The following is a 25,683-nucleotide window of genomic DNA, read 5'->3' on the forward strand; positions in this document are numbered from 1 at the left end:
TGCACCCTTCTGCCAAGTAGATCAAATTTTCCTATTGTCATCAGGCTAGTCTCACTGTATCAGACTAAGGATACATCTTGTGTGCAACCAGAGGTTTTTGGGATGTAAATGAAAAACACTTTTCCTGCACTGGGAATTAAGAGAATGTCATCAGTGTTGTTAAATTCATCCCATTTTCATAAGCTTTGGAAGCAACAACCAGAAGTACATAGTCAAGTAAGAGACTTGAGCATTTTCATTTACATCATACTAAATAAGAGTTGTGAGAAAGAAGGGTACAGATACATGTTTCCTTTTATCTGTTACTTTAAAAATGCAAGATTTAGGCATTTTCTAGCAGAGATACTGTATAAAGAAATTTGGCATAGGTACTACCTAGGGTGGGTTTCACAATTTTTTACTATTTATTGTAAAATGGATTTGGCCTATTTAATGGGCATGGCTTGGTGGTCATGTGGCCAGGTGGGCGTGGCCAACTTGTAAAAAGTGGTGAAAGTCACTTAACAACACGCTTGCTTGGCAACCAAAATTTTGGGCTCAATTGTGGCCATAGGTTCTCTATCTTTTTCTTTCTTTCTTTCTTTCTTTCTTTCTTTCTTTCTTTCTTTCTTTCTTTCTTTCTTTCTTTCTTGTGTCTCTCTCTGTCTACCTCTTTCTTTCTTTCTTTCTTTCTTGTGTGTGTCTCTCTCTCTCCCTCTTTCTTTCTTTCTTTCTTTCTTTCTTTCTTTCTTTCTTTCTCTTTCTCTCTTTTCTCTCTCCCTTCCTTTCTTCTTTTCTCTTTCTCTCTTACTCTTCCTCTTTCTTTCTCTCTCTCCCCCCCTCTCTCTCTCACACACACATCCCTTCCAGTTGGCAAAAAATTCTGTTTTGCCAGCTGGAAGGCTGGCAAAGAAGCCTCCCTTTCCCCATCACTGCCAAACGGTCCATGCCCTCCTCCTATGGATTGACACTGCAGGAGGGAAGGAAAGAGCCCATGTTGGTAGAGAGGAGGTGGCCTGGTTGAACATGGGTGGGCGGTTTGGGGCCAGCACCTCCTTTGCTCATTGGGGCAGGCGGAGAAAGAAAGGAGGCCCATGATAAAGCACCCCGCCACCAAGGACGAAGGGGAGCACCTTCACCCTCTGCTATCATGAGCCTTTCCCAAGACTGGCAGGACACCTCTCCTCACTCCCTGCCATATGGGGCTGCATACACCCCTGCTACACCCCACAAGAGATTTCCTAGCCTGGGATCCTGGGAGAAGTTTGTCTGCCTAGAGTTGCCAATCCTGCCAGCCCAAGAGGAAGCTTCTGCTGCTACCTTTATAGACTTGGAGCATTGGGAGGGAGACCCTGGTTTTTTTTTGCAAGGTCACCAAAAAAGAGAAGGAGAAAGCACTTTTTGCTTTACTCAGGCTGCTGCCTAGTTGGTTGTGTTGCTTTGCAGCTGGAGAGAGAATCCAGCCATGGTGGCATCCTAAGAGCTCCAGATCTGCACCGTTGAAGGAAAAGCCAATGGAAAGTTCTGCGCCTCTGCAGCGCCTGTGCCAGCCCCAAGCTGCCTGCCTGTGTTCAACCAGCCTGCCTCCTCTCTCCCAGCATGGGCTCTCTGGAGTGGGAGGGAAGGTCCCTCCCAAGACCTCGCTTGTCCTGGCGGCACCCCAGTGATAGCAGCTGAGTGAGGGAAGGAGGCGCATGATAAAGCAGCCCCAGCCCCAGCCCCACCACCAAGGACGAAGGGGAGACCCTTTGCCCTTGACTATTGTGCACCTCCTTTCTTTATCCTCCTGCCCCAATGAGTAAAGGACGCACTGGCCACTAAACCACCCACCCACGTTCAAACCAGGTTGCCTCCTTTCTCCCCACATGGGCACTCTGAAGGGGGAGGGAAGGTCTCTCCCAAGACCTGCTTCCCTTTCCTCACAGCGCAGTTCCAGGATGGCAGGATATTCTTTCTTTCACCGGTATGGGGGCATGGCCAGGCTGCTACTGGTCTGGTCTGGTACGGCAGATTTTTCACTACCTCTTGTGATGGATCGTACCGTACCAGGAGGAACCCACCTCTGGCACTATCTCACTGCATCTCTGTGTTGCCAGAGACACTAATGCCATGCAATGTGTAAACTTTTCTACCTACTTCTTTGAAAATGTATAAGAAAAAGTTCTGAAGGACAAACTTTGAACAAATTGAACAAAAAAGGGATAGGGTTCAAAGAAAAAATGTTTAATAAATGTTTAAATAACATGATTTATGAATGTTTACATCCATCAAACATATATTACAATTTCTTATTTTTAGTTTGTTTATACTTGTTTGTAAAGTAACTACATTTATTAAAACACAGAAATAACTTTCCTTTTAAGGTGCCTTTGATATTTCTGAAGAACATTTCTTTAATAAGATTATTCAGAGTGAGAACTCCTTGATGATGAAATGAGAAGCAATATGAAGTAAAGCAACAACGTAATACACATACATACACTTTTTAAAATAAATTCTTGAACTCTGTCATCCTCAAACACTATATTTGCAAATGATGTTAGTAATATACTGTATTCTTTAAAAACAGAACACTGCATATTCTTGGAGATAATATTAAAATGTTTTCATACAAAGTTTGAAGTTTTGAAGTACACAGATACATAAATTAACATACAAATAAAATAAAAATACTTGTTGAATAAATAATTCAATAATCTTTTGAACGTTATATTGTGTAGTCCATAATCTCTTCCTCTTTATTATCTTAACGGTACTTCTGCTGCTTAACTTTTAGGAATATAATAGGATACAATAATAGAATCCTCATCCCACCAGTAATGCTGACCACAGTGCTATAATATCCTGAGGCAATTATTCTGTCCACTCACAAAAAGACTAGCAACTACCAAAAATATACAGGATGCAGAATGCCCTATTTTTATAAAAAAGAAACATATTTCCAGCCCTTCACATATCTTAAAGATGCCAGGATTGAGAAACACTAATCTATATTAAATGTTGCTTTCTTATCTGGAAGTCTGCCTTCTTGCTAAAATTCTTTTGTTATAAATTTAACCCTCCTTCAAATAAATATTATTAATCAGAACTGCTAGATTCTTGTTCCTTGAATTAAGTGTTTTGAGACTGAATTGTATAGCAGGAAATCTGACAGTATATTTGAATAGACTCAATCCAATTGGGATCACTGGAACTTCACAAAATGAAAAAAGCAGATTATTATCTAACCACATACTTAAAGTTCTGGTAAACAAGGTTAACACACCCTGATGCTAGAAACGCAAACATTCAGCTTGCAAAAATACAATACATGTTTGTGTATATATATAAATATTTGCATTATTTTTGTGAGCTAATAAATTGTTCACATTCAGGATTGCCCATCATTTCTGGAGATTCAGGAATCCTCTTTCCATTCTTTGGATACACACACCAGCAACTTGCAGGATTTCCATCAAGTGAAGTTTCGCACTAAGGGGATTTTTAAAAGAATATTAAAATAAGTATTTTTTTCAGTAGGAACTAGTTTAATAATTAATAATTAATATTTAGAGAATAATTTTTATCCAGTTCCTATTCCGGTTAAATTTTACTTTTATTTTTTTACATTTTATATATAGTTCAATCTTTTTCATCCCTATTGTACTTAATCCAACCATTCCCAATATGACATTGAAAATCAGTTGACTTTGTCTGGTCTTTAAAAAAGGCAATTCTTTGTTCTGCTGTTATTTCTTGGCTGAATTTATACAGGAAAACTTTCCCAAAAGATGGAAAATGAGAAAGTTATTTCATGTAAAAGAGTGCATGTTGACTTTACACTAGATATTCCATTAGGTCATAGCCATTTAGAAATACATGCTGGACTTTTTTGTGTATGTGTGTGTGTGCGTGCGCGTCAGTGACGTGCAGTCAGGTGAGGCAAGTGAGGCACAGCCTAACCTCTCATCATCAGGGCAGCGAGTCATTTGATGGGAAACTTGCCTTTTGGGAGGAATGACCCAGCTTGGCTCCCGCTTTCGATCTGCCGCCCAATGACCAAACGGAGAAGCGAAGAGGCAGGAGAGAAAAAGCAGGAGCCAAGCCGTCATTCCTTCCAAGAGGCAAGTTTCCTATCGAATGACTCGCTGCCCTAGACTTGAGGCTCCAGAAGCGGGGGGGGAGAGGCTTCCTCTGCTCCGTCTGCTCCCCACCTGCGCTGTCCTCGCCCGACAAGCACGCCCCGGATTCCGCGCAGCTCTGGCAGGCGGTGTCGTGGCCGAATCTCAGGGCGGAGGGTGGCAGGTCGCAACTGAGCATGCCTGACTGTGGAATTCTGGGAGTTGAAGTCCACAAGTCTAAAAAAATTGCTGCCTCACCAGCTATAAACCTCACCGCACGTCACTGGTGCACGTGCATGCACGCACACACATATACACACATAAGTGCATGTGTGGGGGGAATAAAGGAAATTATCAAGCAAATCTATTTAAAGATATAGCTGAATAATCATGATTTTAATTGTCCACTGTAATATATATAAAATTGTACCAGATCTGTATATTAACGTAGCATTGTCAAAAGTGCATAGGTTCATCTACAATTCTGTGAACTTTGTTCCCCCTTCTCCATGGAAAACCAGTGCTTCTTATGGGAGCGTCTCTACTTCCTTCAGATCTTTTCTCTTTTAATATACAACTGAAATTGTTCCCTCCGAACAGAAAATTTGTTCTACTTCCTCCATCTTTATTTTTTTCTTACCAAAGTATAAGTAGACATAGCTATACATAGTCCACCTGCACCTGTTATCATTATAAATGTATCACACCATCTATGAGATTTGTTGAAGATCAAAAAAATCTGCTTTTGAACATGTTTCTGGTGCATCATGAGACCTAGTAGTGGATTAAGGCTCACTGGTGCCCTAAGCACTGACAAATCTTGGTGTCGTCGTCCCCCCACGCTTCCTTTGAATATTCTGTACAAATCTTCATTGGGTTTTTTTTCTTTCTCAACTTTGTGGTGCCCTCTTGGGCCTGGTACCCTAAGCATGTGCTTAGCCTGCTTAATGGTTGATGCACCACTAATGAGACCTACAGATGTTTTGTTTCAAAAAAGTGTAATATCCTTAGAATGATATTTAACTCTGAACAGTCTGCTTTTGTTCTATCAAAAAGAAAAAGGTTGAGCTGCCATCCTTAAAACATTTAAGGATGATAAGAGTTTCATTTCTGAATTAACATATGGGATGGGGAGGCTTGACTTCTATCATTTTCAAAGTAAGGGGTTCTAAGCAGGTTTCATTCAATGAAAAAGGTAATAAACCACGTCATCCTTCATTAGTTTGGAAATATCATTCCCATCCTCTACCACCCAAATTACCTGTTTACTATGATAAAATCCATTTTTATTACAGTTGGGTAAATAGAATCTATATAATTGTCCTCCTGTTGTTTGTTGAGCTTTTGCCAATTTATCCAGTGCTTTGTACAGTTCTTTTTTACATGGTCCCTGAAAGAACAGTGATAATAAACAGTGAAGCATTAGAATAAAGGCTGGCATGCTTTTGTCCCGTGCACATTCAATATTACATCTAAGTACTTCCAAAAGTCAAATAAATTAAAAGTAAGTCTGTCTTCTATTGCCTTACAAATAATATCTAATTCTCTACTGTCTTTCTAGAAAACAATAACGACAGAGCTTTCCCAGAAAACATTGAATGATGTTCTTATTTTTCCCTTTACTGTACTTTTTCTTTTTCACTTAATGCATTGCTTCTCAAAGATTTCCTTCTCAAACTCCCTCTCAGAGAGTTATTTCTACCCTATGTAGGTAAAATCCTTTAAGTCAATTTAAATGCCCCTGTTATGATTGAGTAATCTGTTTGTTGCCATTATACAAAGAAAATTTCATTTATGTAATTTTGGGTAATTTACTCAGATGTTAGACAGTTATGCAGGCCTGGGAAGCATTGACAACGCAGTTGCTAAAATGTTATTTATTATAATTAATTTATTCCTTGCAATGCTTAGTTGCTAGCTGTAAACCAGTGTGAGTTTCTGGTAGATTTGACAACATAGAAATAGAATAAATGAATATATGTCCCAGGTATATTCCTAAAATAAGAATGCTTGAAAGCATTTGCTCTTTCTTCTAAGTAAATAAACATTGTCAATTGTCAATTATAGCCAGAGCAGAGACACTCGTCATATCTATAAATATTAGCTCCAAATAGAAAGAAGGATTTTCCTGATTATAACAGCTATAAACCACTTGCTTTATGAAGTGGTATGTGCTTTTTCATTGGAGGATTAGATAGTCATCCTCCTGAAATGCTATAGTAGAAAATTCATCAAGTAGAGAGTTAAACTAGATGACCTCTGAGATTATTTCCAACTGTCTTGATTCTATGATTTATGCATATAGTTTTAATAAAAGCAAGAGAATTTACTGGTGAATTCTACGAGCATATGGACTGCATGTATAATATAAGCCGTATGACTGTAATATGTTATTAGACTTGGAAATGACATTTAGGACTTCTGTACCATGAAAAGTTAATATGTTAAGTCATGTATAGTGCACTTATGTTTTGATATTCTAATTAACTCATCACTTTTAGACCTTTGGTGCCATCAAGTGGTTCTTCAGAGTATACTCTGGTTTCTCTTCAGATCGTATAAATCTTTCGCCTTTTACCAAAACAGATCCTTTGTCACTAATGAAAAAGAAAACTCTACCAGAATCTTCAGATTTACCCTGTGAGGGAAATTCCATGCTTTTCAAAACAAATTGCCCCCTATTTTCAGAGTAACGACTAATAAGAAATTGCAATATCTGTTTTGAATGTGTCTTTTTCTTTTCTTTTCCTTTATTTCCTTTCCTTTCCAACAACCAGGAAGTAGATTCCTAACAAAACCAATGTAGCTCATAAAGCAATGGTGTTACAGGAGCCATTCTTGGGATTCCCAAAAATACCCATGTTTCCGCACTCCTTACCAACTGTAGCTTCCAAATGTTCAGGTAGCCTCATGTAGAGTGCATTACAATAATCCAGCCATTGGATGACTGAGCGCAGGGAATCTTGATCCAGGAAAGGCCACAGCTAGTGCACAACACAAGGTTGTGCAAAGACTCTCCTAGCCGCAACTGCCACCTGCCTCCTCAATAAATGCCTCCTCCACAGAATGCGCAGATCTGAGGTTATTTGAAATTGCTGTGTGATGACAGAGAGGTCTTACCTGTTCCCTCTGCTTCTTAACTTCAGCAAGTTTGTCTGCTCTCAAACTTTCATAAATGTTATTAGCATCCCATGACGCAGATTTATCTTGATCAGCTGAAAACGCCACCTCATAGTTGACCAAGTGATCTGCTGTTATTTCATCACCTTCAGTGGGCATATCTTCTGGTTCTACAGATTCTAAGAGAAGAAATCAAAACAATAGTGTATTGTATGATAGTTCATCTAGAACATAGCTTTATTGGAACTGAGTTAAGGTTGTCAAATAAAAAAATTGTAATGGGCCATCAAAACTTATTATCTCTCTGTGTTCATTAATGCTATATATCTAAAGAAATATAACAATTACATTCAATAATAATAATGACAACCACTATTATTAGAATATTGCACAGACCAAATATAAACAACAGCAAGACAAAGTAGCAACAATGGTGCATTGGAAGATTTGCAAGAAATACCATTTCTCTGAAAGCAAGAACTGGTGGGACCATAAAATAGAGACACTAATAAAAAATAATGAAGATGCTAAAGTGCTCTGGGACTCTGGAATTCATACAGACAGGTATCTGCCACATAATATGAACACCATCAGCATTGACAAATTCACCATCAATCAATTGCAAATAGCAGTTTTATTTCAAACAGCTTATATCTTCTTAGAGGATACCTCTAACACCAGAGGTGGGTTCCTACTGGTTCAGACTGGTTCAGCCAAACCAGTAGTGGTTTGCCAGCCTGGGTTGTAGGAACCAGCAGCGATCCAGACCTGCTATGCCTTCAAACCCAGTCAGCAAGGCATTTTTTCTCCTAGACCTAGTTAGGGGGAACTGCGCACATGCGCGGAGCAAGAGCGTGCACACAAAATTGTGCACGCACTGAACAGGCAGTAATGCTGGCAGCAACCCATCCCTGTCTAACACCACAAAATATCAACATCTGCAGACAATATATGCAGACAACAGGACCTGCCAAGGGCTGTAAAAGACTAAGCCTTAAGAATAAATGCACACAAAGCCAGAATTGGGAAGACAACAAACAGCAAATAATACCTCTGCAAAAACAGTGAGCGCTTGAACAGCAGCTGCAAAAAGATTGTATAAACTGCCTACAAACAATGCACAACAAAGTAGAAATAAAGGACAATCTGCAAGAAATACCATTTATCTACAAGCAAAAACTGAATGGGCCCATAAAATAAAGAATATAATGGAAAATGAAGCAACTAAAGTGCTTTGGGACTTTCAAATTTAAACAGAATAGAATAATAACAGAATAACACTTGTAAGGGACCTTTGAGGTGTTCTAGCCCAACCTCCTACTTGAGCAGGAGACCATATCCTATACTATTCAGGACAAAGGGCAGTCCAAATTCTTCTGGAAACCAGTGGTGGTTGCTTCCGACATTACTGCAGGTTCGGTGTGCATGCAATTTTGCACTGCTGTGAGAGCAAAATGAAAGGTTTGTTGCAGGAAGAAGCACATTGAAGAATTAAAATTTTACAATTAAATATAATAAAAAGTCTGTACAAGGGATGTAGTTATAAACTTTGGGGTTTTTGTCATAATATATGGGTTATGTTGATGTTGAAATTGGTTTATTTGGTGTTCACGCAAGCTGCTTTTCAAAATACTACCATCTGATTTTTTAAATAGAACGTTCAGCATTTTCTTTGAAAATGCAAATGACATAACAGAGATGGTTTTTAAGAATGAGAGTTGAAAGTAAGTTTCTAGTAACTGCGGAAAAAATGCTCCTCTCCTTGTTTCAGTTTGCTGAAAATTCAGTTTAGGCATGATCTCTTTAACATTGTCAATAGTTAAATGCATTAATGAGGGCTGAAAATATAACATGCATGTAACAGGTGATTAGGTAATACAGAGGCCAAGGGTCTAAATGTAGAATATTTTATTCCTATCTGAATGCAGACTTGATGACAGCTATGGGTTTCTACTATTTAATCTGTAAATCAAAATCAACAAAACTTTAATAAATAAATTTTCAATCACTGTATATGAGACCATAAGTAATTAAGAGGGGGATCAATGGGTTAGAGAATTTTACAGAAATATTATTTCATTTCCATTTAGTTCAGCAGTACTAACGTGTCCCTATGTAAAGGAGATGGGTAGTTTCTAAATTTGATAGGTAACAAATAAACAAATGATCTTGTCTTAAAACAAAACACGCATGTACAAATGCTTTCTACGCAAAATTTTAAGAAGTTATTGCTTCCTGTCTCATTGGGAGACAGATAACAAAGCAAATCTCTCCCCCCCTTTTTAAAAAAGTTTTCTCCTAGCTATGACAGTCAACCTCATATTTTCTTGGTCCTCCGCTCAAACTAGGAAACTATGCTTTTGATTTTAGGAATAATCTTATTTTGAAAATGTCATTTTCTGATTCCTATAGCCTTTGAACCAGTTCTTCAGTGCCAGATATTGGATGGCAAGTTATGAACTGTGTTTTCTTACATAATGTTTTTGTCTCTATTTCCCAATCATTGTTTTTCAACCTACCCCATAAACTAAGAAATTTCAGCCACGCTGAAATAAGTTAAAATTTCAATCTTGTTACAAGATCACTCTAATCACTGTCATTTTTTTTGCCAGTCATCAGCCTCAACCAGCATTCTGAGTATGAGCAAAAAGAGAAACAGAAAGATATATTTCTTACCTGCAGTTTCTGTCCTGTGAGCAATGGGGAGGCATGTACCTTGCCCCTGAGTGAGAACATAAAGAGGTCGAGCTTGATCTACCTGTACCTGGCAACTAAGCCCCTGGCTACACCTTGCTGTGTATATTCCACAAGGCTCCCCCAGCTGAAGGGCACAACTATGACAACAACTGCAGCCTGGTTGATGTGATGTCTCTGGGCAGCTGGCTGACACTGGTGGACACAGCCTGAGTTTTTCTTCAGTACAAGGGGCACAATGCATTAAATGGAGAGCAGCACCCAAACTGAAGCCAGGCCCAAGAAATAAGAGCAGCAGCTGACAGCTGAAGCCTGTGTAAGTCATGACACCTTAGAAGGATTGTAGAAGCAGAGTCTGGTGCTATTAGAGATAGAGGGAACACTACTCAGCTTTCCCATGCAACTAGTCCTGAATTCTTCACAGTGGGCCATTTATACACTTTCTTGAGAGTCTGTTAATCTTTAAACCTAAGTTAACTAATATTTGAAGAGGAGGGACATAAAAACAGAGTTTGATTGGTAGTTTGTATCCCATCCCCCTTATTTAATTATTTTCCCGTTTTATTAAGAGTTGCAATAATTCATCACTATTCCATTCATTCTTAACCTTTTCAGGACAGTATAAACATGTCTATAGAAAAGGGATGGGTGTTTCCATTCTTATTTTTGCCTTTTTGCCTAGGGAAGAAGGGGATAAAACTTTTTATTAGAAAAGAAAAAATGGAGGGGTTGAAAGGATAAGTATTTCCCACACTCTCATCCCAAAACATCAAGAGATGACTTCATATTTGCATGAGAAGGGATGTAACAATCTCTTGTTTAATTTTTGTCATGTGGCTGGAGGTTATTAGAACAATGACGTACCAACAGAGGCCCTGGAGAGTCATCAAAACTCCTTAGATCCAGTAACCTCTGAACGTAGCACGTAGGAGCTAATGTCAATTTGTGTCCTAGCAAGAATTGTTTGGAATAATTTCCTGGAGAGGTACTTGTCCTCAAACAGAGCTTAATGTGAGCACCTGATCCACTGAGCATGGGAAGGGGTTAGATCTGTATCTAAACATCAGGAAAAGAAAATCCCAATTATTTAACCCTTCATGGCAATTAATATCCTCACATTTCAGAATAAGTATACAAAACCTACATCCTAACACACCTATACTAGGTAAATGTCTAAGAGACTTAATTATAATTAAGAGAGTAAAGCTACAAAAGAGAAAAGAGAGAATGCCTGGAAGGGTTCAATGAAGTATGGAAGCAATAAAACCTGATTTTAAAAAATAGAGGAGGGCAAGAAATGGAAAATTTTATAGCTGTGGGAGCAGCATTAATTATTACAAACATGAGAAAATAGCAATATTTTAAAATCTGACAGTATAAAGTATTGAAAGTATTAAGTGAATAGTTGCAGCTTTAATTCAGTATTGGGAATAGTGTATAGACTGGAATAGAGAGTTAAAAATGGTTGGAGTGCTATCAGCCTATCACATAATAGATTAGACCAGCGTTTCTCAACTTTTGCAACTTTAAGATATGTGGACTTTAATTTTCCAAATGTTTTAATCAGAATCTGGGAGTTCACATAAAGAAAGAATACAGAGAAGAGCAAAAAAGATGATAAGGAGTTTGGATGCTAAACTGTACAATGAATGGTTGTGTAACTAGGTATGTGCAGTCTAACAAAGATAAAAAATAGGGATAACATGATAGCAGTCTTTCAATACTTCTCCTTCTGCTTTGTTTTTAGATTGTTTTGGTAGTCCTCTGCCAATGAAAATGAAGTACCCCATGGACCGGATCTGGCCCGCAGGCCTTGAGTTTGACACCTTGGGACTAGAAGATCTCCAAGGTACTTTCCAATCCTAATATTTTACATTTTATATTCTAATATTTCTAGAAATATTTTATTATTGAATTATTTGATTGGGTTTATATGATGAGTTAGTTGCTAACATAATAATGTTATGTTATAAAAATAATAACATAATAATATAATCTGCAAGGCGTATTATTAAATTTGCACAAATCTATTGTACTTAAAACTAACTCCTGCTGACTTTACTAGGTATATTTCAAAGTATTTTAATATTGCAGCCTTAATTTTGTTTTATCCTATGTTGAGTTTTCTTACCTAGCATCCAGCCAGATTTGATTTTAATCAACTTTTTGCCATAAATGTTTCATTTCTTAATAACAACATTTAAGAAAGGAACAATATCTCCACCATGATAGTTTTGAAAATATTGGGAACTCAGGAAATCAGACCAGTGGTGGGTTTCCATTTTTTTTTACTACCGGTTCCCTTGTGCACGCACGGCACTTCTGCACATTCTGAACGGAACCTCCTGCTGCCGCCACTACTGGTTCGCCCAATCCGGGCCGATCCGGGAGCAACCCACCTCTGGCTCAGACCAACAAAAATAGGGTATAGATTAGTATGGTCTCCATATGTAAGGGTGTTCTAAAGATATCTATGTTTTGGGGACATAGCATCATACTGCAGAAAACATAATATGTTCATTTTATGTTTAAATAGAAATTATATAAGCATTAATTATATTTTGGAAGTAGTTTGCTCTCCAAGCTTGTTTCCATTTAACTTCTGAACATTTCATTACCAGACTAGGTAACGAAGGTAGGGTTTTCTTGTTTTATTCCCCTTAGCTTATAAATGTTTTGTGTGCAGTTTGGTCAGTTGTTTGTGTGATTGGTTCTTCATTTGGAGTTATATTTATATTAATTATATTTTTAGAATTTTTTTTCTTACTGTAGTTGTCTTACTTCCCCCTTTATATGTATTTACTTCCTTTGTTTGTGTTTATGTTCATACCTATACTTGTTATCTTATACATGTTTGACAAACAAACAAATAAATAAATAAAATTTGGAATTCAGATTATATACTTCACATGAGTTATTTTTATATTAGCACAGGGGTGTCAAACTCAAGGCCCATGGGCTGGATCCAACTCATGGGGTGCTTAGATCTGGCCTGCGGGCTGACCTGGAAACAGCAAAAGAAAGGCTCACGGCCCTCCTGAACATCATTTTCGCTGACAGATGATTGCAGGAGGCCGTCACAGTTGAAAATGGATTTTGGGAGCCTGTTTTCACTGGCAGAGTGCTCGGGTCATCACAGGCACCCCCAACACTAGTGATGTTGAGCTGGCCATGCCCACACTGGTTCCCCCACAGAACCCTGATGCAGCCCTCAATGAAATCGAGTTTTACACCTCTGCATTTATCAGGGCTCAATTTGAATGTATGTTCCATTTTATTGACACTTAAAATTGAACCAGAACTGGGCAGTTCTTTATCCCAAAAGATGTATTGACCCTTGCTGACCACCTTGAATAGGATTTAAGAAAACTTGATTTAAAGCCCCATGTAGTAATCTGACATGACCTCTCAAGAATATTTTCAACCATATCCTCTAAAAGCAGACATCATTATAAACCTCAGAGTGGGGAACAAAATGTTAGCAGAAAAAAAGGCCTTGTAAACATTTATTGTAGTGACTATGAATCATGTGCTCTTTCCTATGACTCAGAAAATATGTGAGAGCAGTCCAGAAGGAACACCCAGTTATGGTCAGAACATGTTACACTATGACCTAGTGGCCCAGATGTTCATTATTTTTATTTGTTTAAAGTAATGTCAAGGCTAAAGGGTGGGAATGAAGAAGATATAATACTACTACCTCAAACAAATACACATAAACATTTCTCTCACTCTTTTGCTACGTGATATTTTGCATCCTGTGTACTTTGCTTTGAATGAAAGCAAACAGGTAATTTGTTTTTCATCACGGACCTTTACAGTAAGTCTGAAAATTCCAATAAGAATAGTTGGGGTCTTTATGCGGAAAAGTGCCAATATTGCCAAAGACATTCTGTTTTTCAGTTGCTTACTATGTAGTTGTGTAAAGAGATTTGTAAAGGCCATCTCCTATGGAATGTTTTACCTCATAACATTGGACTAGTTCCAACCTTGCTAGGTTTTAGGAAAAAGAGAGTTCATGCTCATTATTCTGCTTTCCTTCTTTCTTATATGGCAGTCTCATCTCATCTAATTCAATCCAATCTAATCTCCCTATAATGTACTTCCATTGCAAATAGTATAGAAATTCAAATGTTTTAATTGCTCAGTTTTGACAAGTTTTACCAGCTGTTCTTCTTGTGAGGTAAGCAAGAAGTATCTAGATATAGAAGATATGTGATTTGAATTTATGATCACCTTCATGGCATGATATCATAGTACAGTAGATCTGAAGCTCATGTACCTCTGTCCTGAAAATGCCAATGTCAAACCAGATGTTGTATTGAAAGATATATAAATATCTTTGCTAGTGCACATTCTTATACTCCTTCAAACATGAATATTTCATAATAATAAATATAACAGTGGTGAGTTTTTTGTAATCTTTGTATGATGGTGTCAGACAGACAAGAAAATCATGCCCATTGGAGGGTTAAAGCTCTAATAACATAATCTTGCAGGTTTGATAATGCTGTACCTCCTTTTCCTCCTCTTTCCTCTTCCTTCTTATAGTTCGGTTCAGTGAATTAAGGAGGCATCTGCATGATTTGCTAGCAAATATTTTCTTGTAATTCTGGGCTTTAAAAATGCCTCAGTCAATTTTCCTTAGGTAACAGTTCCTGCATAATACTTCCTTACTTGTCTTTCTTACTTTTTATAATTGCTGAAAGCACAGACATTACACAGAAGGCTTTTGATCAGTGAGAGCTGCCAGCATATAGATCACTGAGCTCTTAAACATTCAGAAAGCCATAAAAAGCCTTTCCTCCAAGGCATTGTGTAGTAAAGTTGAAGCATGGGATAGTGTAGATAAACTGAGTTTTAACAAATAATGAATTGGATATGGTTTTTCTTCAGTTTTGGTTTTATTATTGTTTCTGAATTTATGATTATTGCTAGCTGCCCAGAGGTTTCTGCCACAAGGATGGGTATCCAAATCAATCAATCAACCAAATAAAGCAATATAATTATTTTCTAAGTACAAAAATTACCTGTCCTGACTTGTTCATAAGGAGAGGGAGTGATCAGCTATTGATAGTAGCTGTTTGTAGACATGAGTTTCATCTCTAAAAACATCACCCACATTCCTATCTTGCCCTTTTTCTTTAAACATTAATGAAATGAATTTGCTGAATGTGGAAACTATGTGTAATCTATATTCTTTGTATTGATATTTATCTAGTCTGTCAGGCAAATAGTCCTATAATGTTTAGAATGGTCTAATTTTGAAATATTAGATCATATTAACTCAGGTTGCTTAGTCTTACTTTTCACGTTTTTGATAAAATTTACTTTCTCACTTCAGTACACATTGTCTTTCTGATCCATTCTTAACTCCTAAATGGTCTATAGCATAAAGTAGATAATAGAGTAGACAAGCCTATACCGGACCTGTTCTTACTAACAGAGAAGAAGAGGAACATATAATAAATAGCCCGAACTTGCAAAAATGAAGTCAGGAAAACTAAGGCTCAGAATAAAGTAAGATTTGCAACAAATGTCAAAAAACAATTTTTTAAAAATTCTTTCAATGAGCAAAGATTACAGGGCAGTAATAGTAGAGATAAAGCAGAGATACTTAATTTGTTAACTTTAACAAATTCAGGCTTGTTGAAAACAGATCAGGCCAAACCAATCTCATTTCATTCTTTGACAAAGTGACTAAACTAGTAGACCAGCAAAATGCTGTGGACATAGTATACTTAGACTTCAGCAAGCCATTTGACAAAGTAGACCACAACCTACTTCTTCATAAAATAGAAAAAATGGGATAGACAGCACTATCACCAGATGGACTTGTAAGTGGCTGACAAACTGAGTAGTTTGATGATTAGTCCTTAATGGTACCACATCCACTTGGAGGGAAGTAAGCAATGGGGTACCACAAGGGTCTGTCTTAGGTCCAGTACTTTTCAATATCTTCATAAATGACTTACATGAGGGAATAGAAGAGGAACTTATCAAATTTGCAGATGACACTAAGCTGGCAGGAATATCCAACATCCCAAAAGACAAGCTCAGGATGAAAAAATATCTTGACAGACTTGAACAATGGGCCCTATCCAACAACATGAAATTTAATGGGGATGAAAACAAGGTTTTACACTTTGGCAAGAAAAACCAAAGGTACAGATTAGGTGAAGTGCAGATTAGGTGAAACCTAGCTCCAAAACAGTAACTGTGAGAGGGACCTTGGAGTCTTAGGTGACAATCACTTAAACATGAGTTAGCAGTACGCAGCAGCAGCCAAAAAAGCCAATACAAACCCTGGTTTTATAAACAGAGGCATAGAATCAAAATAACATGAAGTATTAGTACCACTTTATAAAGCCTTGGTAAGACCATACCTGGAATACTGCATCCAGTTTTGGTCACCACATTACAAAAAGATGTTGAGACTTTGGAAAAAGTGCAAAGAAGAGTAACTAAGTTGATTAAAGGCCTGGAGGCTAAAACATATGAAGAACAGTTGGAGGATTTGTGTTTGGCTAGTCTAGAGTAAAGAAGGACTAGGGGGGAAATGATAGCAGTATTCCAGTATTTGAGAGGGCCACAAACAAGAGGGGATAAATTTATTTTTCTTTTTTTTTCAATATTTTTTTTTATTTTCTATTTTCAAAACAAACACAACATATCCTTCTTTACATACTGTAGAAAGTGTATCAGTTGGTTATCAAAGGCTTTCGTGCATCTCTTCCACAGTCATCAAGCATAATTCATATTAACTCAAGTGTTTTAACTCAGATATTTATACATGTTACCATCATCATACCTCCATTTTCATTTGACTATAATTGTTTAAACGTCCTTCATCATAAAATATACCAAGATTTAATACATAATCACATACTGGCATTTCATTTACTATTTCTAAAATCCTCCAATAACACTGAATCCTTATATCCTATTCTAGCTAAACATCCATAATATTTAATAACAAAGTTTTCGAATCCTCCTTTCCAAATCACTGTTTATAATTTATCTCCAGTTTCCTTTTGTTGTACCCATACCTGTATATATGTTGTTATCATTATCCCTCCTTTATTTATCTATATCCTGCATCATAACATTTTCCCCCTAATAATCAAGACTTAACTGTATCTAACTTAGTTCTTTTTTTTTTAACCTTTATATATAATCTAAAAGGATTTCTAATCTTCCTTTTATGGGTACCATTCAATATTCATATCCAATTATTACTTATAACACTACACATTGTACACATTATTACCATTATCAATTATTTATTTAACTATATCTATTATCCCTAAATTTCACTAACTTTAACTAGTTTTAAATTATATTCTACCATCTATCAACCTGTATCTTTCCAGTAGCAAAACAGTCTCATATCTTCTGCCATTTGTGGTGTCAGTCCTCTAATCATCTCCTTAATTAAGTTTGTGTGGACTCCTCTTAGCAACTCTTTGCTTATAAAATCTCTCATGTAATTTCGATGCCCTTTTTCTGTTTCCTTAATCAGTTTATCTTTGATTGTCGGTAGTGTTATCAATGATATTGCTAATAAAATTTCTCTCTTTAAATCCATAAATTCTTTCACATGCCCCTGCCAGCCAATCATGAAAATTGTTGATTTTTCTAGATAAATACTCCATATGTTGCTAATTATATCAACAGGATTGTTATCCTGTGGCTTCAAGAAAATTCATCTTTAGGATTAAAAATATCCATGTGGTAATATTACATAAAATTCATGACAATTCTGTAGAATATAGAAACTCTATGCTAGTTTTTTTAATTTATTATTTTTCTTTGCCTTACTGATTTTCAAGACACTTGAATTACAAACCTAGCCTAGGTGCTAAAGGCTAATATTTATTAAAAACATTGTCTGTGCCTTCAGGGGTTTTCACCCAATTTTACAGGTGCTACTATTAATTAGGAAAATAAATTTTCATCAAGTAAGCCTATGCTATTTCTTTTTGGTTTTCAGATTGGTTCCATTTCCTCCAGATCAATAAACAAAGCAAAGAGTGCTTCATTGGCTTTTGTGGTTACAACTGATTCAATAATTTGGCAACACTTGCAAAATGAACAGCAATGGATCACAGAAGCTGACCATGTAGAGGATATTACTTATCTAGTTTGGTCCTAATAAGAACTAGAGATCACATTATCCATATGGCCATGAAAAAACTGACCAGAACTTCACAGGAACCTCTCAAAATCCTACTTAGCTTCTTTCTTTCTCTCTCTCTCTCTCTCTCTCTTTCTTTCTTTCTTTCTTTCTTTCTTTCTTTCTTTCTTTCTTCTTTCTTTCTTTCTTTCTTTCTTTCTTCATTCCTTGTTTCCTTCTATAATTTTAGCTAATAGATAGAGAGAAATAAAAACCAAATCCTTTGGTGATCATCCCAATATTGGGAAAGGTGAGGAGCAAAGAACATTATTTAGATATATTTTTCAGAAGAGTATCAATTTGTGTTTGATCTTTTAAAGTTTTGAAGTTCTACAAACTTTCTTAGATATTTTCATAACATCTGCTGGCCATGTGTTTCTGTAGCCTTTGGAATTTTTTCTTTAGATATTCATACACTTGAGAGAAATATTTTCCCCCTCCTAGAATCTGGAGATGAGTGGTTTTTTGAGATGGTGAGATATAGATAACTGCAAAAAGTTAAATGATCCCTTCATTCTTCTGCTTTGCCAATGTTCTTACTCACTATCCCTTCACAGTACCATTTATTTTTTTGGTTACCCTTTTCTGCACTAGATTTTCTTAAGAGATATAGAATGACTAGTCCTAGGTCATTGTGTTCATTCTAGTGGTCTATAAAATGTCACCATGACCCTCTGGGGGAGACTGTATTCCATTGTGATATGTTTATTGCTACCACATATTAGTGGAGTAAACACTGAACTTCCCACATGGTATACAGTCAAGCCCTGCAGCAGGACTAAACCTTTTTGGATCTTTTAAATGCAGTCTGCAATTTAAACAATCAGATAAAATTTTGGAATGTTTTATTCAAAATTAATTTATTCTCTCTTATCAAACAAAATTATCTTTACATGCTGTGGCAGAAAACCAAGTTCAGGTTGTTATTTCTTCTCAATCCTCACTACCATATAGATGTGAACATTACTTTAAAAAAGGATAAAAATAAACTGCTACTTTATTGATGAAACTGTGAGGAAGAATATATCCGGGCCTAATCTTTATAGAATTTAAGTGCTCATCTTTAAATCTGACATTGTCTGAAAAGGGTGACTGTTATCTAAGTATGGAATTGCCTGGGTACCTCAGCCCTTCTCTCTGAATGCAAATACATCCATTCAATTAAGCTATATAAAATAAAGCACAAGCAGTATTTTAGAAAAGATTTGCCTAACTTGAAAATAATATGTTGAATGAATATAACTCTTATTACCATTGTTTTTGTAATTGGATAGCTAAGAAACATTACTGGGGACTAACATAACCTAAAGTTATTCTTGAATAATCAGAGTGATTCCAGCTAATTTAAGTAAATAACAACAACAACGACAATAATAATAAATATTATTTATTATTTATTATAAATAAATAAATATAAAGAAAGTAAACAAAGGAGGCCTTTTGAAGACAACTAAGTCAAAAGCTGAATATAAGAAAGAAGTAATTGAGAAGCGGGCTGAAAATTGGAAAAGCAAAGCTATGCATGGCCAATACTTGAAAGGTATTGAAGGCAAAGCTGACCAAAAAACTAACTTGGAACTGGTTAAGATCAGAAGTACTGAAAAAAGAAACAGCTGGCAGCTCAAGAACAAGCCTTAGCCACAAATTGAATGAAGACAAAAATTCAAAATGTTACCACCAACAACAAATGTCGCCTCTGTAATGAAAAAGATGAGACAGTCGACCACTTGATCAATGGATGCAGCAAAATTTCACAAACTGACTATCTACAATGCCATGAACGTGTTGCTAAGATCATTCACTGGAAATTGTGCCAAAAGTTTGGATTTGAGTACAGCAAAAACCACTTGGACCAACAGGTTGAGAAGGTTTTAGAGAATGAGAAAGTCAAGATCTTGTGGGACTTTGGAATTCAGACTGACAGGCACTTGGCCTCCAACACACCAGACATAACAATAATTGAAAAGAAAAAAAGTTTGTTCATTGACATTGCAATACCTGGTGATGCGCGAATTGAAGAAATTGCAGCAAGAAAAAATCACAAAGTACCGGGACTAGCAAATTGAAGTTGAGCGACTGTGGAAAAAGGAATTGAGTGTTGTCCCAATTGTAATTGGAGCCCTTGGAGCAATATCTAAAGGGCTACCTCACTATTTGGAAATTCTAAATTTATGGGACTTGAACTTTCTGACTCTACAAAAAACCACCCAGTAGGGAACAGCTTATATCCTCCAACGTTATCTTAACAGTTCCTAGGTCCTTGGTTAGGACTCGAGCTGTTAGGCTACGAACGAGCCCCAAAGGCTGTGAATCTCACCAAAGATTAACATAATAATAATAATAATAATAATAATAATAATAATAACAACAACAACAACAACAACAACAACAACAACAACAGCAACAACAACAACAAGAACAACAACAACTCCACCGTTGCAGGTCCCAAGCCCGGATGAGAAAGGAGGAGGGTTGGGGTCAGGTTGGCAACCTGGCCCCATTAAAAAAAAAACACCAACCCATATAACATGGTGAAAGAAACAAATAAAAATTCTATACTGCATCGGTCATCGCGCAGGTTAACAAGGGCCACGGCAGATGTTGAGGTCCCTGGGCATCCGTCGACAAGTGGGCTACAAGTGGACCAGCCAACAAAACGACAAAAATATAGTGCAGATGAAAACCGTGCCATAATGGCTTGTTACTACAACTCAGAGCCTGGAAGAAGAGGTTATTTAAAGTGAATGTATGAATTATGGAAACAACAATATCCAGATTCAAATGTTAGTGAACAACGACTTGCAGATCAAAGGCGATTTATTACATGGAATAAAGTGTTTAGTGAAGTTGAACTTGAGGAAATTCAGGCAAATTGTAAAACTAAGAAAAAAACATCACAAGCAGAAATAACTGATACTCAAGACACACCTAAAGACATTGTAGTAGAACTCCCAGAAGAAGCTGTCGGGGAGGAAATAACAACACTATCACCAGAACCAGTTATCACTGAAACAACTGATGAACTAACTCAAAAACAAAAAGAATTGAAGGACAAGATCATGGAGCATTTTCTGTTTAATAAGGAACGGCAACGTTTACCATCATTAAAAACTGTGCCTAAGAAAATTTTGGCCCCTATCATGAAAATGGTTAATGCAGTGCTTTCAACAATTGAATCGGGATCCATCTTGGAAACAAACCAGTTAATGTACAGCGCAGCTGCAATAGTCACTAATGAACTAGGCATTAAAATCAAGGCACCTAGTTACACAACGGAAAAAGCATCAAAGCCAAAGTGGAAAATCCGATTAGAACAAAAAGTCAAAAAATTAAGGGCAGATGTTAGCAACTTGAAGAACATGCGTGAGCAACGGCTTAAAAACAACAAAATTATAGATCAGCTAATCAGAAGGTATAGATTGGATACAAGAAACATCAATGAAGCCGTTGAGATTGTAAAACAGCAGATAACAGCAACAGCTAGGAAAATTGAAAGATACGAGGCTCAAATCATCCAGTATAAACAAAATCAGCAATTCCGATCAGATCAATGGCGTTTTTATCAAAGTCTTAATATGAATGGTGACACCAAAAGTCAAAAACCAGAAAAGCAGCCACAGTTGAATTCTGGAAAGAATTGTGGGAAAATGCAAAGGACTACAATAAGGAAGCAAAATGGATACATGACTTTGGGAAAAGCATTGGCAACAAACAAATGCAAGTATTAGAAATAACAACTGAGATGGTAAAAAAAGTAAAGAATTGGACATCACCTGGAAAGGACCAATTACATGGTTTCTGGCTCAAATATCTGACCACTTTACATGCAATATTGGCCAGGCAACTGAATGAGATTTTACAAAATGGCCAAATTGATGAATGGTTGACAACTGGAAAAACATACTTGATTCAGAAAGATGCAACTAAAGGAACAATACCTGAAAACTACAGACCAATAACATGCTTGCCAACAACCTTCAAATTACTCACATGCATTATTGCAGATAACATTATGGATTACTTGGAAACAAACAACATCTTGCCAGTAGAGCAGAAAGGCAACAAAAGAAGGAGTAGGGGCACAAAAGATCAGCTCCTAATTGATAAAATGATATTAGAAAATTGTAAGAAAAGAAAAATGAACTTGAATATGGTCTGGATTGATTATAAAAAGGCATTCAACTCATTGCCACATAGTTGGATCATAAAATGCTTAGAAACAACTGGCATTAGCAAAAATATTACATCCTTCACTGAAAAGGTGATGAAACAATGGAGAACTGAGTTGGCAGTAGGGAATGAGAAGTACAGAATGGTTAATATCAAGCGAGGAATTTTCCAGGGTGATTCACTTTCACCTCTTCTCTTCATCATCGCGATGATCCCACTATCAGTAATCTTTTAAAAAATGAAATTAGACTACCAAACAGCCAAAGAAGCTGAAAAAATTCTGCATTTATTATGTATGGATGATTTGAAACTCTATGGAAAGTCAGAAATAGAAATCCAATCACTGACAAACAGTATTCAGCACCAATATTTCAATGCAGTTTGGCATAGAAAAATGTGCCACTGTATCCATAAAAGGGGGCAAAATCACTGCATGTGAGGGAATTGAAATGCCCAATAGCCAACTAATTAAATGCAATGAAAATGAAGCCTACAAATACTTAGGCATTCTGCAGTTGGATAACATCAAACATGGAGAAGTAAAAACTATTGTCAGGAGAGAGTACACCAACAGAATTAGGAAAATTTTGAAATCTACATTAAATGATGGAAATACAATCAAGGCCATAAATACTTTGGCAATACCAGTTATAAGATACACAGCTGGTATAGTTAACTGGATACAAGTTGATTTGGACATTTTGGACCGAAAAACCAGGAAACTAATGACAATGCACTACAGTTTACATCCACGTGGTGATATTGATAGACTATACCTACCCCGAAAATCAGGTGGCAGAGGATTATTACAAGTGAAGCAAATAGTTGAAGAAGAAAAACATGCACTGGCTGATTATTTAAAAGAAAGTCAAGAACATCTATTAATCGAAATAAAGAACAAAAATCTACTGAGGGCCCAACAGACAAACCAAGAATACAGAAAAGATGTGATAAAATCAAGAATGGAAAGTTGGCAGAACAAAGCATTGCATGGTCAATTTATGGAAAAAATAAAAGATAAAGTGGACAGTGAAAAAACTTGGTTATGGTTAACAGCAGGTACATTAAAGAAAGAAACAGAGTCACTAATCCTGGCTGCGCAAGAACAAGCTATCCGAACAAATGCCATTAAGGCCAAAATCGAAAAATCCTCTGATGATGCCAAATGCAGACTCTGCAAAGAAGTTGATGAAACTGTTGACCATATACTCAGCTGCTGTAAAAAAAATCATGCAGACTGATTATAAATTGCGGCACAATTCAGTAGCACAAATGATCCACTGGAATTTGTGCAAAAATTATAATATTAAAACAACAACAAACTGGTGGGAACATAATACTGAAAAAGTCACCGAAAATGAGATGGTCAAGATCCTATGGGATTTTCGTATACAAACAGACAAAATACTAGCGCATAACACACCAGACATCACACTGATTGAGAAAAATAAGGTTACAATCATAGACATCGCAATACCAGGTGGTAGCAGGGTCGAGGAGAAGGAACATGAAAAAGTCATGAAATACCAGGACTTAAAAATTGAAATTCAACGATTATGGCACAAACCAGCAGTGGTAATTCCAGTGGTAATCGGCTCACTGGGTGCTATTCCAAAAGCACTGGAATTACATTTAAAACAGTTAAAACTTGACAAAATCACCATCAGTCAAATGCAAAAAGCTGCACTGCTTGGATCTGCACGTATATTACAAAAATACGTTATTATTATTATTATTATTATTATTATTATTATTATTATTATTATTATTATTATTATTATTTCAAGGAAAACTAATAGTTCAGAGCAATTCAGCACCAGTTTTATAAGAGCTTAGAAAATGGAAAAGGAGTAACAACAAATGAAAAGCCTGATAAAGGGAAAGCTCTGAAATTCTTGAAAAATTTGTGGGAAAACAACAAGAAGCACAACAGAAATGCAACATGGATCAAGCAGGTTGAGGATTCTATTAAAGTGCATAAAATGGAAGATGTGAAAATAACAAAAGAAATGGCGCAAAGGCAGTCAAGAAAAGTGAAGAATTGGAGTGCACCTGGATCAGATGAGCTACATGGTTTCTGGCTAAAGGCACTTACAAGTATGCATGAAAGATTGGCAGCCCAAATGAACCAGATCTTAAAAACACCTGACAATGATGAATGGATGACAACTGGAAGGACATTTTTGATCCAAAAAGATAAAGAAAAAGGAAAGGACCCTGGAAACTATAGGCCAATCACCTGTTTGCCAACAACATACAAGCTCCTTACTGGTATCATTGCAAACCGGTTTCTTGGAAAGAAATGACTTGCTTCTTGTAGAACAGAAAAGATGCTGCAAAAATTCAAGAGGAACAAAGAACTAACTGCTGACTGATAAGCCAAGAACTAACTGCTGACTGATAAGCTAATCCTAAAAAATTCAAAGAAAAGATGAACCAAGCTGTTCATGGCTTGGACAGACTATAAGAAAGCATTTGATTCAGTTCCCCACAGCTGGATCAAGAAATGCCTGAAAATCTTTGGCATTAGCAGCAACATACAAAAATTCATGGAAACTTCAATGAACCTCTGGAAAATGAAGCTTATGGCTGATGGAGAAGAACTGGGTGAAGTTGAAATTAACTTCACCCAGTTTTCCAGGGTGATTCCCTTTCACTACTTTTTATACTCTCAATGCTACCACTGACAATCATTTTAAAGACGGTGAATTGTGGATACGAACTTGCAAAGAAAGGACTGAAAATTTCACACTTGGTGTACATGGATGATTTGAAGCTGTTTGGTAAAGCAAAAGCTGAGCTGAATTTATTAATTGAAAGCACAAAAGAATTTAGCCAAGACATTGGTATGCAGTTTGGAATTGACAAATGTGCAACAATGGCAATTAAGGCAGGCAAGGTCCTAGAAGGTGATGGAATACAACTTGAGAATGAAGAAATGATAAAGGTAGTAAAACCAGAAGAAGGCTACAAGTACTTGGGGATTTTAGAGGCCTCTAACTTAATGCATAATAAAGTCAAGGAATGAACCTCAGCCAAGTACATTTGACGAATTCGCAAGATATTAAAGTCCAAACTGAGTGGAGGAAACAGCATAAAAGCTATAAATACCTGGGCTATACCTGTAATTCGATACTCTGCAGGAATAATTGACTGGACCCAGTTGGAGTTGGACAATTTGGACAGAAAAACAAGGAAGCTTATGACAATGAATCATGCTTTGCACCCTAAAAGTGATGTTGACCGATTGTATCTACCAAGAGCAGAGGGTGGTCGAGGACAAGTAAAGCAGTCTGTGGAAGAAGAAAGATACAACTTGAATGATTACATCCAGAAAAGTAAAGAACCAATGATTAAGGAAGTAAATAAAGGAGGCCTTTTGAAGACAACTAAGTTAAAAGCTGAATATAAGAAAGAAGTAATTGAGAAGCAAGCTGAATATTG

General features: G+C 36.7%; 1 protein-coding gene across 1 annotated transcript; it reads right to left on the reverse strand.

Annotated features, from left to right (window-relative positions):
• Positions 1-2,181: 2,181 nt before the first annotated feature.
• Positions 2,182-10,278, reverse strand: IGFBP1 (insulin like growth factor binding protein 1). The gene is made up of 4 exons (XM_081970847.1): positions 9,876-10,278; positions 7,200-7,378; positions 5,341-5,469; positions 2,182-3,450 (listed from the first exon to the last, which is right to left on the reverse strand). The coding sequence occupies exons 1-4, from the start codon at positions 10,216-10,218 to the stop codon at positions 3,319-3,321; spliced, it is 783 nt and encodes a 260-aa protein (XP_081826973.1). The 5' UTR covers positions 10,219-10,278; the 3' UTR covers positions 2,182-3,318.
• Positions 10,279-25,683: the final 15,405 nt, after the last annotated feature.

This window comes from Natrix helvetica (assembly GCF_964273705.1).
Source record: "Natrix helvetica genome assembly, chromosome: Z".
NCBI lineage: Eukaryota > Metazoa > Chordata > Lepidosauria > Squamata > Natricidae > Natrix > Natrix helvetica.

Coding starts and splice junctions, on each gene's coding strand:
- IGFBP1 (XM_081970847.1), bottom strand. CDS start 10,218: ATGACTTACACAGGCTTCAGCTGTCAGCTGCTGCTCTTATTTCTTGGG. Junction 5,470..7,199: donor TTAAGAAGCAGAGGGAACAG/GTAAGACCTCTC, acceptor CTGTTCTTTCAG/GGACCATGTAAAAAAGAACT. Junction 3,451..5,340: donor GATTTTATCATAGTAAACAG/GTAATTTGGGTG, acceptor AAATCCCCTTAG/TGCGAAACTTCACTTGATGG.